At 32.0% G+C, this 18323-nt stretch overlaps 1 protein-coding gene across 9 annotated transcripts in view; it reads right to left on the minus strand.

Annotated features, from left to right (window-relative positions):
* Window positions 1-1781: 1781 nt before the first annotated feature.
* LOC118196646 (uncharacterized) overlaps window positions 1782-18323 on the minus strand; it is a 109326-nt gene continuing 92784 nt past the window's right edge. For 6 of the 9 annotated variants that reach the window (XM_085822762.1, XM_085822767.1, XM_085822769.1 and 3 more), the window contains 6 exons: window positions 16820-16960; window positions 13575-13652; window positions 13392-13469; window positions 12355-12495; window positions 4759-4899; window positions 1782-2741 (listed from right to left, as the gene is read on the minus strand). In XM_085822762.1, the coding sequence (XP_085678888.1) occupies window positions 2368-2741; window positions 4759-4899; window positions 12355-12495; window positions 13392-13469; window positions 13575-13652; window positions 16820-16960 (953 nt within the window). In that variant the 3' untranslated portion in view covers window positions 1782-2367. The remainder of the gene's footprint in view (window positions 2742-4758; window positions 4900-12354; window positions 12496-13391; window positions 13470-13574; window positions 13653-16819; window positions 16961-18323) is intronic. The other 3 variants (XM_085822768.1, XM_085822766.1, XM_085822763.1) reach the window with 2 other exon arrangements.

Raw genomic sequence — 18323 nt, forward strand, 5'->3', positions numbered from 1 at the left:
AGTCTTCAGTTCAAATACAAATTTGATTATTACTACTTGTTTGAAATTTTTTAATGCATTATAGAAAATAAATACAATTTAATTTTATTATTGCGCAACTGTAATGCACCATAGGTCTACATTTAAATTAAGACATAATATATAAAAAAATAAAAATTAATAAGTTTCTGTAATTGTGTTTTTGTCAACAGATTTCTGATTTTAGATTGAACTATTTATATTTGCAGCGAATGCTTTGTTCAGCATTGATGTAGATTCTGTATATTGGTGTGGTACCTGCAGAAACAGAGAATTCTACTTTACAGGAATGTTTGTGAAAGACGGTAGTACTAATTTTGCTTTCTCAGACAAAATTTTGAATTCATCTTATATGTATCCAGAATGGTAGATTTCGGGTAGGAAAGATGCAATTATTACTTTCCTTTTCTATGCACTTCAATCAATACCTAATTCTCTTCTTAACCACAAACATTTTGGCATTTGCATCAAAAACCATACAAAGGGATTCAGCAGGATTGAAACTGATGCTTTTCTGATGGCTAGCTAAAAGTGCTTCTAATCTACCTTTAATTGTATCTCCATGCTGCAACAAGACTGGCTAATTCCTCTACAATCATAACGTTTCTATCAACGGCCTGAATAAAAGCGCCTGCTAGTGCAGCATCTGTTGAATCATCAATCTCTACAATATAAAACACAAAGTCCTTGCATTTGGATTTTAACTTATTGAATATATCTGCTGCCAGATCCGCTAAACAACTCGTTACTGTCACACCAGACAAGCTAATGTTCGATTAACTGTTATGGACAAACCACATCAGTTGAACACTGAAGACATTCCTTTACAAACTCGACAAAAGGTTTTCCAAGTTCTATTTTTCTGCTAGGAAGTAGCTAACATGAACACTGTTTTCAGACTCTTTGTTCACCCTGAAGAAAAAAGACTGTTAAGAATTTAGTTTTGATTTTGATTCACTGACTTCATTTCTTCAAAAATGTCCTTCCAATGCAAAATATTTCACATTGTGCTTAGTATCATAATGGTTCTTGATGTTATATTCTCGTTGCAAATAAGGCAAACTGTCTTACTTTGGTGTTCCAACTTTTCCTGGAAGGAAAAAAATAATTTTTGTCAGCTTTTCGTTTTTGTTATCATGCCTTGCCATTGTGCCCTCCTTCAAAGACCAGAAATGCTTTTGAATTACAGGGTCTGAAATCAGTAGAAATAACCTAGCATAAATTAAGTAGCCAAAACTGCTATCTCCAACCAATCACGAAGTTTACATACACCAGTTCCTTAATGAACTGATTGTAACATTAGGAAAAATAAAATTCCTTTCATTTTCAACCTCACCACTCTACATTTTTTAACAAGATGCACATAAAGGTATGAGAAAGGAACCCAAAGTAGTTTCTTTTGTGTTTGTTTTAGTGAAGGTCAACATGGTGGAATGCTTCAAATATATTGACCCTCAATAAAAACTGAGTCGGGTGAGATAAATAACTGACATCTTGCAAAATTCTCTATAGGGAAAATTAAAGAAAAGCAAAGATTTGATACAGTCGTATGAACAATTTCATTTTTAACTTATCGAAAATGTTTGACAGGCCACAGGTTTATGACCCCTAATTTTTAGTACGTTTATCATTTTTGGGATATCCTCAAAACAATAAGAAGAGATACATTTCCTTTACATAAAATATTCATTAAAATTATAAACCAAGTTAAACATCACATAAGGAAATAAGGAGCAGACCTTTACACAATTTAAGAAATCATATTTTTGTAAATGTTTCATAACTGGTCATTTTTTTTCACAGGAATTTATTTTACATAGTCAGAACAAAATAACAGATAAAAAAAAAAATTCTAGGCAAAATAAAATGAAAAATTGATACATATGCAGGAAATGTGCTTGCCTCTGGAAAATATAAATAAGAATGATTACATGCATGGAATTTCTGTAGCACCGAAAAACAACTCAGAGATAAGCATTGTAAATAACAGGACAACAAAACTTTGAAATATAAAAACAATTTTATTTATAAAAAGCAAAGTTCACCTACATACACATTTTTCAGGTTCACTCTAAGAATTGTGCGACTGATTCAAACACACACACACACACACACACAAAAAAAAAAAAAAAAAAAAAAAAAAAAAATTAATTCTTTAAGCATACTTTTCAGGTTTGTTACAAATAAATGTAATATGTAAAATAACACGCAATATGTAGCAATTCTGTGGAAACCTAAAAGACTAAATGGGTACTACACTTTTGTCAGATTTGCTGTAGGAAATCCAGAGCCAGTGCAAGAGAAACCAGTACAGCCACATTGGGCAGCAGGATTTCAAGTTGGGAAAATTTAGCAAGTTTGGGGAGACAAAGGGCGGAGCAGTCTAGGAACAGGAGACATTGCACTAACTGGTGCAAAGCCTAGTGTCGATCTTGAAGAGGTCTGTGGTGATCTACTCAAAGAACAAACAGGTACTATACCATGCCAAAGATGTTTCTTAAATCCTTCAGATTTCCAAGATTTGGCCAAGGCATTAGCAGATACTTTAGCAACATCATTTACACATTTAAAATTTTCACCAGTGTTAGAAATTACACTTTTCCTTGAACTTGATTTAGTAACATGGTCAGCAAACAAAACATGTCCTTTTTTGAATCTCGATTTTTTCAGTGACTGATTACCAAGTACATCTTCTTTGCAGGAACTGTTATCCACATTCAATTCTGAAATAAATAAGATCTTATTAAGAAACCACCTGCACTTGCCTTTTAACTGAGAACATCTTTTAATAGCTTTCTAGTCTAAAAATAAAACGATGTTTTCCCATTAAAATATTTTTTGGGAAACCATAGTCATATTACAAATACACATTTGCAATTAAAAAAGATGCTAAAATAATGATCCAAATCTTAAATTTAACACTAAAGTAAAACATATTTAATTAATTTCGTTACTAGGCATAATGACCATTTAACCATTTTAGTTAGACCATTTAACACTAGAAGCATGATAGTCGTCAAACTCACCACTATAAAATTTAATTATCTCCAAAAGAATTACAGTTTCAAAGATGGAATGACATGTTTTTCCTTAAAGTTACTTACGTAGCATGCATAATTTCAAAATAAATGTTCATTTAGGATCAAGTTTACAGGTGTCTGTATCTAGAACTGCCATGGGATGGTTAATTTGATCACAATTCCCACATAATAACTGAAATATTTAGGAAACAATTTTTTTAATTCAACATAACTTTTGTAATAATGGAAAAAAATTATATGTATGCAGATGCAGCATCACTACTGGCTGGAAATAAAAAGCATATTTTCTACCTACTTACATATTATAGCACCAATGGCAAAAGTGAGATACCTTCAAACCATGAAAGTTTGTGGAGATTCCATCAAAAATATGCCAATCAGAAAGAATTCTCCACATTTAATAAACAATTATTATTCAGCCTGCTTTTTAAGGTTTTCATCCATTTCTCCGATTTTACTGGAAATAATTTAGAATATTATCAATGCAAACCTCCAGGAAATAATTATTCCAATTTTTATTATTTTGTCAGCGATATGCAGCTGATCATATGGTGTCCATTGATACATTAATGTAAGAAAGAAATACAGCAACGACAGTTCATTTATAGCCTTGTTTATAAAAACAAAGTGTGGCTATAGGGAATGATGGAATCTTGGGGTAACATCAAACGAAAGCACAGATACTATGAATGTGTCGTTATGCCATGCTTAACTATAACTGGCACTAAATTACGCTGGCAAGTGATAATCTCACGGTGACAGGCTAATGTATAAGTACCATCTTCCATTACGACTTTATGGATTTGAAAACAGCTCCGTTTTCACTAGGCAAGAAAAGACCACAAAAGCTAAATTTCAAAATTGACTAAGTAAATAAAATAAAACTTGCAGATCCTCTCTTCAGTATTTCATACAGATTACTTAGTTGTTTCCTTAACATTTGTCATAAGCTACACAAACTACATCATTTAAAGCGATGAAGAAGCATCATAAAGAATGAAATGTAAATCATTGTCGTTAATCTGGACTCGTCGAGACTTTGGCGATTCCGGATTATAGATCATCAGTTTAAATCTGGTAAGATGGCATGCAGAAATTATAAAATTAAAAATATGAAACCGTAATTTATGAAATAAAGAACAATTATGATCTAAAAGGTATCAAAATTTACAAAAAAAAAAAAAAAAAAAAAAAAAAAAAAAAAGCTTAATATTTATTTGTTTACTTTATTAAACATTTCTTTCAATGTAAGTTGTTTAAGTTGCTTCATTTTATGTGATAATACTTTCTCTTTAATTCTATAAACAGACATAATTTCTTGTTCAGTTACAAAGTTCCGCTGTTGAAGTCCTATAATTGCTGTGTCGAGAATACTGACAATCGAAATTTTTTCGTTTTCAATAACCTCTGTGTCACTTTCTTCACTATCGGAAGCGAATTATAATGACAAGGAATTTGATTTAAATCATATCAAAGACGGAGTACATCGAGATGAAATACTACATTTAGTAAGGAATTATAAGCCAAATAAAATAAAAACATCTGCCCTGAAGATAAGGATAGTGCTGACAGATCAACTGCCAATTCATTGCGCCCGCACAATGAATAATCATCATTTTACTGCAAACCTATTGGGACATGCTACGGCAATGGGGTTTTCATAGAAACGCAATAGAGATAGTTATACTGATATACATACTTTGATTTTTTCTGTAATTTTCAAGCACAACATATGGAATAAGGGACCCCTCTTTAGATTTTGTTTCTTTCACCACCTCATTATCATACTCTAGACCCATAGGATGTTCTTCATTCCAGTTTTCATTTCCCATATTCAATTCTGCATTAAATGACATAGTAAAAGAAAATCCTTAAATAATTAACAGAAAAAACTTTCAATTACTTTAAAAATATAAAACAATATGTGCATAAACATGGCAATGTAAAATTTAAAATTAGTAACCTCTCCCCCCCAAAAAAAAAACATTTTTTGGGGTGGGGTATATTTCCTTGTTGCCAGGTGTCACCAATTTAATCCTCCCCCCCCAAAAAGACACAAAGACACAAAAGAGGCATGATGCAAAAAGAGTGTATTTGTTGAACCACATCATGAAATTAAAATGTGACCAAGTCAAAATGGTAATACTGCCTTCCTTTTCGGTTTCCTACAGATATTTATGGCTGTTAAACTACTGATAATTGGGACATTGTCACTGAAATAAAAGACTTCAATTACATCATCTTCATTTAGCATTTCTTCACATAATCCATTAATTGAAAAGTTTTAACATTTTACTTTATGCTTATAATACATACAAAAATCAACAGATTTGAAACTATCATCAGGATGAAACATGACAGCTGGCTATAAACAGGCTCAACTCACTTTTGGCATCCTAGACTGGTTGACACCCTACATAAATTTGTAATTTAAAGAAAAAGGTTCTTTTATTTAATTGCTGCTTGTGAGAACCACTTAAATAGAGTCCTTCAAAAATCAGCACCATAGCCATTTAAAAAAATATCTACAGGGTCTTCTCATGACCCTGCAATGCTCCACACACCAGGTTTTATAAAATAATTCGAGAATTCTAGGACAGCCTTAGTGCTGCCCTGATTTTAAAAATGCTGCTTTATAGCAGCATCAGTGTGCATAAATTTCCAGTATCCATTCGGTGATTGTTGGATATAAAGTTCCGAGAGAAAAGTAAAACTAAAATGTTATCTTTCATTAAAACTATTTTTATGAGATAACAGTTTAATTCAGTTTGTAACAAATGAATATCATCGCCAATGCCCTCTACCGATAACATAGAGAAAATACTCAGCTGAACACACCTTTTCTGTATGTTAATGTTAGGTGGTAATAAAACATTTAAAACTAACTCCTGATTGATTTTTTTTTAAGGATTAATACAAGGAAATTAGCACCCAACTCACGGCAGCAGTATAGAATTTCAGAACGCGTCAAATTTACTTTTGTTTCAAGATACTTCATATAGATGTTGTGAATAGTCATTTTGTTGTCTTTTAAGAAAGGAATGGATCTTCTTACCCCAGAGGTGCATTGCTAACATCTACCCCAATGTGTATAATTAAGATAAGTAATCTTGACTTAAAACTATTGAATAATATTTGATTATTTGTAGTATTAGAATTTTAATTGATACCAAATTTTGACAAATGTGTGAATTGTAAGTATTGTGAACGAATACTGTTTATTTCCAGTTATTGCAAAGTTGATTTCTTTTGTATGACCCTAAATGCTTAACACTATCAACATCAATGATATCTAAGGACTGAAGGACGAATTTAAATACATTTAAAATTCAAAAAAGTATAAAATTAGAATCTTAAGTTTTAACAATCATAGTATGAACTTTAACCGAGACTTTATGACAGTGTGTAAAGGCAAAATGTCCCTTTTGGATAGGGGGAGAAAAGAGGATCTAAAACTCCTTGCCCTTGAATTGGAGTTAATCGTGGCAGACAATCTAAAAGTGATGCAATTAAAAGAACTCATAAGAAAACCCAATAATTATGATGATGAATTAGTGAAAAATATATTAATTAATATAATAGAAGAAATACTTGAGAAACAGAAACAAACTGTATTAGAACGTATTGCTCAAGAATTAGCCAAAGAAAAAGTAGAAGAGTGAACTTATGAATTGGAATGCTTGAGACTTCACAGGTCCTGTTGGTGAAGTTGAAAAAAACCAATTGGGTCTTGAGAGAATTTTACCTAAATATGATCCTAAGGATAACATTGCCTTGTTCCTAAATCTTTTTGAGAGACAACTGAAGTTTTTAAAGGTTCCAGAAGAAACTTGGGTTGGAAATTGGAAAATTGATTGCTCGTGAGCCAGAAGAGGAATCAAGAAATTACCAAAAGATGAAGATTGTTCTAAAGAGATATAAGCTCACCGCTGATAAATTCCGACATCTCTTCGCTCTACATCGGAAGAAAGCAGAAAGTACTCAGCGTGATTTCTACTTTGAACTGCCAGTTATTTTGAAATGGCTTAAAGAATTAAATATTACAAAATTTGATGACTTGAAGCAGCTAATTATAGCTGCTTATGTTATCCCAAAATCCACGCCAGTGAAGAAGACATATACTAATGTAGTAGATAAACTGATCCTCTCATGCTATGGTTGTGGCAAAGTTGGATTTATTAAATCAAAATGCCCAGATTGTCAACACTCCACGAGTTCAACCTCAGTTCTTTTTGACAATATTTGTATACAAAAGTTAAGCAACTTTAAGACAACTGTAGTGATAAGTATCTTCATCAATGGAATATATGGCACAGCTTGTGCGAATAGTGGCGCAAGTCGTTCAATCGCTAGCAAAAAACTGTAACATATCTTGAAAGAAGATGGGATAAAGTTCGAGAAATCCTCTTGCACTGTTGGTCTTACTGACGGCAGCCAAACAACGAAAGACGTTTACGCAACTTGTGTGAAACTTGGCCTTGGAGGACGAACCTTCCCTTTGACACTGATAGCTTTTCCTGATGCTAAAGGTAATCGAATACTGCTGGGAGAAAACTTCTTAAAGGAAGCTGGAGTAGTTTTAAATATTAAAGAGCAAAAGTGGTTTTTTTGGTGACAATCCAAATAAATGTTTTCCATTTGTTGAAAGAGTTCAAGTCCAATCCTGTGACATGTCAAAAAATCATTGCCTACTATGTCCAGACAAAGGTGAAAATCTAACTGGAGAGCAGTGAAAACGATTGAATGCTTTATTAGAAAAATACGAAACCATGTTCTCTCCTTACATCGAACACCGAATCGATACTGGTGATTCATCTCCAGTGGCTACAACCCCTTACAGTTTATCTCCAGCAAGAAAGGGGATTTTCAAGAAAGAAATCCATGTACTTCTTGCATCTGTCATAATCGAAGAGTGCGATTTGCCCTACGTAGAACCCACTGTTTTAGTTCCCAAGCCGAACGGTGACTTTCGATTATATATTGACTACAGGAAACTGAATTCTGTGACTAAGTCTGATCCATACCCGGTGCCTCGCATGGATGAACTTCTTCATACTGCAAAGCAAACTAGATACATCTCTACCATAGACTTAAAGTCAGAGTATCACCAAGTTAAGATGTACCTTCCAGACAAAGACACAAACTGCCTTTGTATGTCAGTTAGGAGTCTATAGATTCATAAGGATGCCTTCTGGATTAAGATGGCACCAGCCACTTTCCATGGATTGATGAATGGATTAAAGGTCCAGAATGGATTAAAGGTCAACTCTCTTACTTATCTCGACGATATCACAACTCATAAGAACCATGTGTGACATCCCCCCAGGACATAACCAAACATCGCCTAGGGAGTAAAAAAAAAAATGTCTATTTGAAATAAAATAAATAAATGTCCAATATAAACAATGTCTATTTTGCTAAAGTCTATGAGCGGCTATAGGTCTTGAATAAAGCTCAGATTGAATAAATTTATGTGTTAGAGAAAAAGCTTTAACAGGACATTTGGGCATTTCATTTTTGAATTTAACAGTTAAAAATACTTTGTTTCTTTGTGTGCCACCTATTTTTCTCTTGCGTACCACCAGTTGAGAATCACTGCTTAAAACCATTAGATCGCACAAAATACTTTTATTCTTTAAAAGAGTTCAAAACCTTTAAAATAGAATTTAAGTGTAATCTCTATGAGTTTCCCACAAAGATTTCAAAAAATGGTACATAAATTGGTCAATGTGAACAACTAAGTTACGTTTACGCAACTTGGCAAAGCATGCAGTCTATCTGTCTAAAGGGAAGAATGGCTTCATGGAGGACTTTCTAACGGCAACTGGTGCACAGTCACATTAGACACTGGTGAAGCTACAAAAACCAATCATACAGGCAGTTTGAGATTAAACCACCAATATTCTATGACCTTAACCTTCTATGGCCTAATTTTTGAAAGCTCATTTCAAAAAAAAAAAAAAAAAAAAAAAAAAAATATATATATATATATATATATATATATATATATATATATATGTATAATTGATAACAAAGGAAATATCAATTCTTACTAAAACCATTAAATGGCCCTGTGTTAGTTTTAGTTGACATGGTAAAATTTTAAATAATTCACATTGAACCAAAATTAGAAAAAAATCACAGTTTATCTGAATTTTTTTTTTTGGGGGGGGGAGAATCATCCCCATCCTCAGCTAACCTATAATAATAAAAACTAAAAATGTGGTGATATGAATGAGTAAAAAATTCTTCAAGTGTTTGAAAATTACGAGCCTGTTGTAAATAAAAAATTGTTATTTATACTATTTTTTAAAAAGAGATGCAAATAGCAGGATGTGAATTTCTTTTTCTTTCTTTTTTTTCTTTTAGCAGAATAAGCTAAAATATCAGAATTATATAATTTCATAGGTGTGAGAGAGTATAGTATACCCCCTGAATACAGCAAGCCTAACATTATTTAGCATAGCAATACATTATATACTGAATACATTATTACTTCATTAAACATGTTGGAAAGTCTTACTTGCATAATATGCCAGTTATTGATAATGATGATAATTAAATTAACATCCTATATCACATTTGTTGTTACAATACTTGTAGTCACAGGAACACAACTGTACTATTGGTATAGTTGCAGGAATACTTGTAGTCACAGGAACACAACTGTACTATTGGTAATGAGCTTTATAAGATCTTTGATAACTTTTAATATACTACACACATTTCATACAAATCTGCTTTTTCTTTTGTAATAAATTTCATTTCCCAATAAAACTTACAAATCACAAACATATTTTTGAAAAACTTTATAATTAAAAATATTTTTTTTTTTAAATTACTAATCTCAATCATACATTCATTTTCAGTTTCTTTCCAAAGCAGACTAAAGCTCCTACAACTGAAATATATACCTTACATCTTAAACTCATATTCAATTATCCACTTTTTTTGACTGAGGTTTTGAAAAACATATAAACAAAATTATAGTTAATGAATAGGATGGATATCAGATAAGCCATACACTGAATACGCATCTTGACTTTAAGTTAGATATTCAGTTACCCTACTGACAGATGGAAAATTTATTTTAATTAAATTATGTGCAAAATATTGCTGACACTCATCAATAAAGCTTTTACATCACATCAACTGAATTTTAAAAAAAAATTAACTTGCCTCAATCATGAATTCAATCCCAGTTTATTTACTCCCGCCTTCTGTCTGTACATTCTATTACCAGTAAGCATGAAAATTCTACATTGAATTATATATATATAACATCTTAATCTCAAATTTCAATTATGTCTTTATCTGTCAATTTTATAGCAAAAAAAAAAATTTTTTTTTCTTCACATACCAAAAAAACCAAAAAATCCAAAAAAACGTCATGCAAACAAAGTAATGAATTTGAGACGGGATGCTTTTTAGGCAGTTTGGTTTAGACATTTACACTTTTTTTTGGGGAAAAGGGGGTACAGGGTTGCTAACGCTAAAGACAATATTTTATTAGTTTCCTTCACGGTAAAAATAAATAAAGAAATTATTCTTCATTGTGTAAAACAAGGTGCATTCTAAGGCATATAAACAAAGCTTTATTACAGGAACATAACAGATATCAGATCAGGCAAACAGCAAGTATCATGCTCAATTGTAAGCTAGTACTCTATGATCTTGCTGTAAGATGCGAAATTTTTTTAGTCAAATTCTATGCAAAATATTGCTGACATTAATGCATAAAACAATTTACAACACATCCTTTGTATGAAGAGTCGGTGAATGTTTTTAAATACTACAGAAGTAAATGGCCTAAAAAAGGAGGTTCAGATAAAAGCATTTAAATTCTCTGCATATCTATTAATTAAACATACTTTAATTATGGAATAAAATCTAAATTTTGTTATCGCAACAAATTTGAAGTCATTAAAACTCAATGGAAACTTCTGGGTTTTTATAGGAAACACATATGAGCTGATTAAAAACTTTTCATTTTAACTGCTTGCGTGATAAAGGGGAAAACAATTGCTTAAAATGATACTGAAATTAATAAGTGATACATTTTTGGTACATTGTATGCAATTCATATAACTTTTTTTTTACAAATATTTAATTTGGCAAGTATATTTGGTCATATAATTATAATACTGTTGTGAAATGCCCAGCTGAGGTAAGGTAGCTAGCTTCCCAGAAAAGTAGGGTATGCCATAGACGGAGCAAGAACATTCTAGAATGCATTCTTAGAGGTTCCCTCGAGAATATTCTTGAACGTAAAGTTATATATACCCTGCATGTATGCAGAGAGTGTAGTGTAGTAGTAACTTGAATTCAGAGATTAGCCTGGCAGTAAAGACCAAGTTGGGAGTTGTATTTTAGTGCTTTAGCGTTACAACCTGAAGGCTGTGTTCCTAATTGTTTCAGCATGTTTACTGTAGTTTTTAGACCACTGTCCTGTGTAAATTGTGTTTTAAGTCTTCATCAAGTGATATCACAATTACTCTAAATCCACCAACCTGTACAGTGCAACAATATTTAACTGCTGTCGAATATTCAGCATCTGTGCCAGACAGTTTATTTTAATTAGATGTTGCTGTATGTATATATCTGTAGACATTTAAATTCTTTTACTACATTATATGTTTTGTATTTGTGATAACATTTATTTTTTTTATGTGCTATTGTTTCTAATAACGGAACTGTCAATTTTGCTGATCGCTATGTGCAGAACATAAGACTTCACAAGTGATTTTCACTATTTCTTGCACACTAAGAAGAGATGCTTTACACCTGCATTTTGCCTAAGCTCTTTAAGGTTAATTACTGCGCTGTTTGTACCTGATTATTACAATACATTATTAATTTCGTCTGGTGTATATGGAGTGGTCTTTCAGAGAGTTATAAACGACCTGACAGCCCACAAAAATATCTATCACATACTACTTTCCTGTACTATTTTTTAGTGTATGGATGCACAACATTAATATGTATGAACAAATATAAAATACTGAGAATATACCTAAGTAAATGAATTTTGAAATCTATCCCATTTGTTATAAGAATTCTCTGAAAGTCCAAGGAGCAAACAGATAAATTATTAATGCAAATCAAATATTTAGAACTTGTGTCAGTTCATGACTAAAGTGACACACATATGTCAGAAAGCACACTTTTTCTTGAATATAATTGGGGAAAGTTATTGCAGTCATAATCATCATTTTACTGCAAACTTATTGGGACATGCTACGGCAATGGGGTTTTCACAGAAACACAATAGAGATAGTTATACTGATATACATACTTTGATTTTTTCTGTAATTTTCAAGCACAACATATGGAATAAGGGACCCCTCTTTAGATTTTGTTTCTTTCACCACCTCATTATCATACTCTAGACCCGTAGGATGTTCTTCATTCCAGTTTTCATTTCCCATATTCATTTCTGCATTAAATGACATAGTAAGAGAAAATCCTTAAATAATTAACAGAAAAAACTTTCAATTACTTAAAAAATATAAAACAATATGTGCATAAACATGGCAATGTCAAATTTAAAATTAGTAACCTCTCCCCCCCCAAAAAAAAACATTTTTTGAGGTGGGGTATATTTCCTTGTCGCCAGGTGTCACCAATTTAATCCCCCCCCCAAAAGACACAAACACACAAAAGAGGCATGATGCAAAAAGAGTGTATTTGTTGAACCACATCATGAAATTAAAATGTGACTTTAAGTCAAAATGGTAATACTGCCTTCCTTTTAGGTTTCCTACAGATATTTTTGGCTGTTAAACTACTGATAATTGGGACATTGTCACTGAAATAGAAGACTTCATCATCTTCATTTAGCATTTCTTCACATAATCCATTAATTGAAAAGTTTTACTTCATGCTTATAATATATCCAAAAATCAACAGATTTTAAGCAATCATCATGATGAGACACGGCAGCTGGCTATAAGCAGCATCATCTCTAGCATTTTTTGAAATCCTAGACAGTTAGTATGGTTGGTTCCCTACATAAATAAAACATAATTTGTATTTCAGAGAAAAATGTTCCTATATTCAATTGCTGCTTCCAAGAACAACCTAAATGAAGTCCAACTGCCTGCTTAAACAAACACCCTTGCTGCTGACCTGATTTAAAAATTCTGCTTTATAGCAGCATCAGTGTGCATAAATTTCCAGTATAAATTGAGTGATTGTTGAATAAAAAGTTATGAGAGAAAACTAAAATTGAAATGTTATTGTTCATTAAAACTAATTTTTATGAGTTAATTTTATTCAGTTTCATTCTAATATGATGAACTATATATACCAATATGATGAACAATTTATTACCCGAATTAATACTTCCTACAGATAAATCTGATGTTTCATTCCCTTTTGATATGCTGGCAGGTTTGTTTTTCTTTTGTGCTGTAACATAAAACAGAATTTATTTAAATACAAAAACAGTTGAGTTGATATGATGGAATGAATTACTTTTCTTTTTATACATACATCATACATATAATTTATTACCTGAGTTAAAACCAGCTCTAGATACACCTGATATTTCATCCGCTTCTGTAATGTCGGCAGATTTGCTTTTTTTTTTTACTGGAACGTAAAGCAGAATTTATATAAATCTAAAAACAGTTAAGTTGAAATGTTACAAAAATTAATTTTCCTTTTTAATAAAATACAAAAATAATTTAAGTTGAAATGGTGAAATTTATTTTTCTTCTTAAAGATATTACATATCTACAATCACAAAATACATTTTTTAATAACTGCCTTTTCATATTTTTAACTAAAAAAAAAAAACTAAAGTGTGACAAATTTTAAGCAAAATGAACTACAAAAAGAAAAAAAAAAGGGGGGGGAGAACTATTTTCATTTGAATTCTTGCCAAATTTTTACAACATTCAATACACGTTGAATTATTGAAATATAGTAAATTCTCACATAAATACATAAGCAGTTTTTTTATGAATTATTTTTATTTGCTTCTATCATCAAAAAGAAAAAAAATTGCTAATACCATATTTGATTTCTATCTGTCCTTTTACATCACTTTAAGTCATCTATATTGCTGACATTTTTTTTTAAGAAGGCCACACAAACAAAGTCCTCCCTTCACAATTACGATAATTTTCTGGTTTAATATCTGTGGCTTCACTTATCATCACTTCGGAGAACTAAATGAAGAAAAGTAGCCATAACTTACATAAGCATGCACACTGAATCACAGGCAGCGATGTCATGGGACTTTTAATTATATACAGTTGCAAAGAAGTAGTGAGGATGTTATGGGAAGTGTTTGCAGTGAAGGAGGTTCAGAATAGAAGAGACTCCTCCTTCGAGCTAAATAACGGTCTCCCACAGGTGTTGTAACTCGAGGTCTGCCTGGAACACGTCTTCTAGAGACAGAAACTTCGGATTCAAACTGATTCCATAGTCGGTGGCCCACATTACGAGAGACATTGGGATGGCATCAGCTTGTGACATCCCCATTTCTATCCGTCTGATCGTCCGCTACCTCAATGAATCAGGCAGACTTCTCCTGGACATTGATAGACTCTCCTAAATATTGTCCACGAAACTGTAATAACAACTGAAGACCAACAGTCATGAACAAAAATTACAATTTTTACATTTCTTCTCCAACTCCATTTCTATCCGTCTGATCGTCCGCTACCTCAATGAATCAGGCAGACTTCTCCTGGACATTGATAGACTCTCCTAAATATTGTCCACGAAACTGTAATAACAACTGAAGACCAACAGTCATGAACAAAAATTACAATTTTTACATTTCTTCTCCAACTCCTATATAAGTATTCATTTCTATAAAGTAGTGATAGCTATTGTTTCTGCATATATTTTCTTAAAATTCATTACTATCATGCATATGAGCTGTGAATTTAAACGTTACTGACATTTCTGTAAATGTGAGCTTTGAAAAACATGTTGTTCCTTAACTTTTGGAGGGCAGTGTATTATGACCAAATAGAGACACCAACTGAATAGTTTCAAAAGAGATTTTTGTTTGCTCCTAATTAAAACTGAACAATATGTTAAATATTTAGTCTTACAGCACCAGCCCAAAGGATCCAGTAAATAATTAAAATTTTTACATCTAATTTTTTTCTTCAATTAAAGCAGTTTCTTTATTATTTTTAAATAAATTTTTGTCTATTATAAATCCTATCAAGGTGGTCGCTGGCTGTGTCTATATTTTAGGAGAGGCTATCATGGGGGAGATTTGCTGCTTTCATAGGACTAGAACCATCCTTTATACAGTGGTCCGTTCAGGCATGGCAGGGACTCATAATGGAGCTGTCAAGCCTGAACTTAGCCTAACGTTTTCATAATCAAACATTTGTTAAATGTTTGATTATGAAAAAGTTAAATGTTTGATTATGAAAAAGGTCGACATTTGGATTTTTGGACCTGGAGAATGACATAACTTGTGTATGAGCAGCTAATGCTGCTTGGGTCTGAGCCTCCTCTCTGATGCAATGGAATGTCTATTAAATACAGTCAAACGTCGTTAATCCAGACTCGTCGGGACTTAGGCGATTCCGGATTATAGATGCTTAATATTTATTTGTTTACTTTATTAAACATTTCTTTCAATGTAAGTTGTTTAAGTTGCTTCGTTTTATGTGATAATACTTTCTCTTTAATTCTATAAACAGACATAATTTCTTGTTCAGTTACAAAGTTCCGCTGTTCAAGTCCCGTAATTGCTGTGTCGAGAATACCGACTAACTTATCAATCGAAATTTTTTCGTTTTCACTAACCTCTCTGTCACCTTCTTCATGTCTTTATCCATTTTTAGTGCTTTGCAGTGAAGCTGCTTTTACCGTTACAACCTGAAGGCTGTGTTGCTAATTGTTTCAGCATGTTTACTGTAGTTTTTAAACCACTGTCCTGTGTAAATTGTGTTTTAAGTCTTCATCAAGTGATATCACAATTACTCTAAATCCACCAACCTGTACAGTGCAACAATATTTAACTGCTGTCGAATATTCAGCATCTGTGCCAGACAGTTTATTTTAATTAGATGTTGCTGTATGTATATATCTGTAGACATTTAAATTCTTTTACTACATTATATGTTTTGTATTTGTGATAACATTTATTTTTTTTATGTGCTATTGTTTCTAATAACGGAACTGTCAATTTTGCTGATCGCTATGTGCAGAACATAAGACTTCACAAGTGATTTTCACTATTTCTTGCACACTAAGAAGAGATGCTTTACACCTGCATTTTGCCTAAGCTCTTTAAGGTTAATTACTGCGCTGTTTGTATCTGATTATTACAATACATTATTAATTTCTTCTGGTGTATATGGAGTGGTGTTTCAGAGAGTTATAAACGACCTGACAGCCCACAAAAATATCTATCACATACTATTTTCCTGTACTATTTTTTAGTGTATGGATGCACAACATTAATATGTATGAACAAATATAAAATACTGAGAATATACCTAAATAAATGAATTTTGAAATCTATCCCATTTGTTATAAGAATTCTCTGAAAGTCCAAGGAGCAAACAGATAAATTATTAATGCAAATCAAATATTTAGAACTTATGTCAGTTCATGAATAAAGTGACACACATATGTCAGAAAGCACACTTTTTCTTGAATATAATTGGGGAAAGATATTGCAGTCATAATCATCATTTTACTGCAAACTTATTGGGACATGCTACAGCAATGGGGTTTTCATAGAAACACAATAGAGATAGTTATACTGATATACATACTTTGATTTTTTCTGTAATTTTCAAGCACAACATATGGAATAAGGGACCCCTCTTTAGATTTTGTTTCTTTCACCACCTCATTATCATACTCTGGACCCATAGGATGTTCTTCATTCCAGTTTTCATTTCCCATATTCAATTCTGCATTAAATGACATAGTAAAAGAAAATCCTTAAATAATTAACAGAAAAAACTTTCATTTACTTAAAAAATATAAAACAATATGCGCATAAACATGGCAATGTCAAATTTAAAATTAGTAACCCCTTCCCCCCAAAAACACATTTTTTGGGGTGGGGTATATTTCCTTGTTGCCATGTGTCACCAATTTAATTCCCCCAAAAAGACACAAACACACAAAAGGGCCATGATGCAAAAAGAGTGTATTTGTTGAACCACATCATGAAATTAAAATGTGATTTTAAGTCAAAATGGTAATACTGCCTTCCTTTTGGTTTTCTACAGATATTTTTGGCTGTTAAACTACTGATAATTGGGACATTGTCACTGAAACAGAAGACTTCAGTTACATCATCTTCAATTAGCATTTCTTCACATAATCCATTAATTGAAAAGTTTTACTTCATGCTTATAATATATCCAAAAATCAACAGATTTTAAGCAATCATCATGATGAGACACGGTAGCTGGCTATAAGCAGCATCATCTCTAGCATTTTTTGAAATCCTAGACAGTTAGTATGGTTGGTTCCCTACATAAATAAAACATAATTTGTAATTCAGAGAAAAATGTTCCTATATTTAATTGCTGCTTCCAAGAACTACTTAAATGAAGTCCAACTGCCTGCTTAAACAAACACCCTTGCTGCTGACCTGATTTAAAAATTCTGCTTTATAGCAGCATCAGTGTGCATAAATTTCCAGTATCCATTGAGTGATTGTTGAATAAAAAGTTATGAGAGAAAACTAAAATTGAAATGTTATTGTTCATTAAAACTAATTTTTATGAGATAATTTTATTGTTTCATTCTAATATGATGAACTATATATACCAATATGATGAACAAAACAAAAAAAACAGGGCGATAAAAATTGAATGGATTATATTGGACTATAACTGATGTTCAGCTATTCAGATATTTTCATGGAGGATGACTTGATGATTTTTCAACAAAGCTGAATGAATAGCTTTGATGCTTTTCTCAGTTTTGCTGGTTACAACTCAATTGGGACAATTATAAGTTCTTATACTTTTTTGTTCGTCTTAGAAACATTTGAACCACTCGCACATGGCTCATAAACGCTTACTATATGTGTCTGCAACCGTGTACAAGTCTTAACTCAGATAACTTTAAAATTTGACATAAATTTTCTTTCAGGGCAGATGCCGTGACAAGATACTTCAAATATTCACTCAAAGCTTCCCTCTATGCAAGTGAATTGAGCTACGATGTTACGTCTCAGTTTGGATGCATGGCATGATCCAGTGTCAATCTGTGCCAAGCAACCTTGTCCTGCTTAGTTTACTTTGTACATTTGGACCC

This window comes from Stegodyphus dumicola, chromosome 8 (assembly GCF_044657685.1).
Source record: "Stegodyphus dumicola isolate Sdum_Otavi_A_Nest chromosome 8, ASM4465768v1".
Taxonomy (NCBI): Eukaryota; Metazoa; Arthropoda; class Arachnida; order Araneae; family Eresidae; genus Stegodyphus; species Stegodyphus dumicola.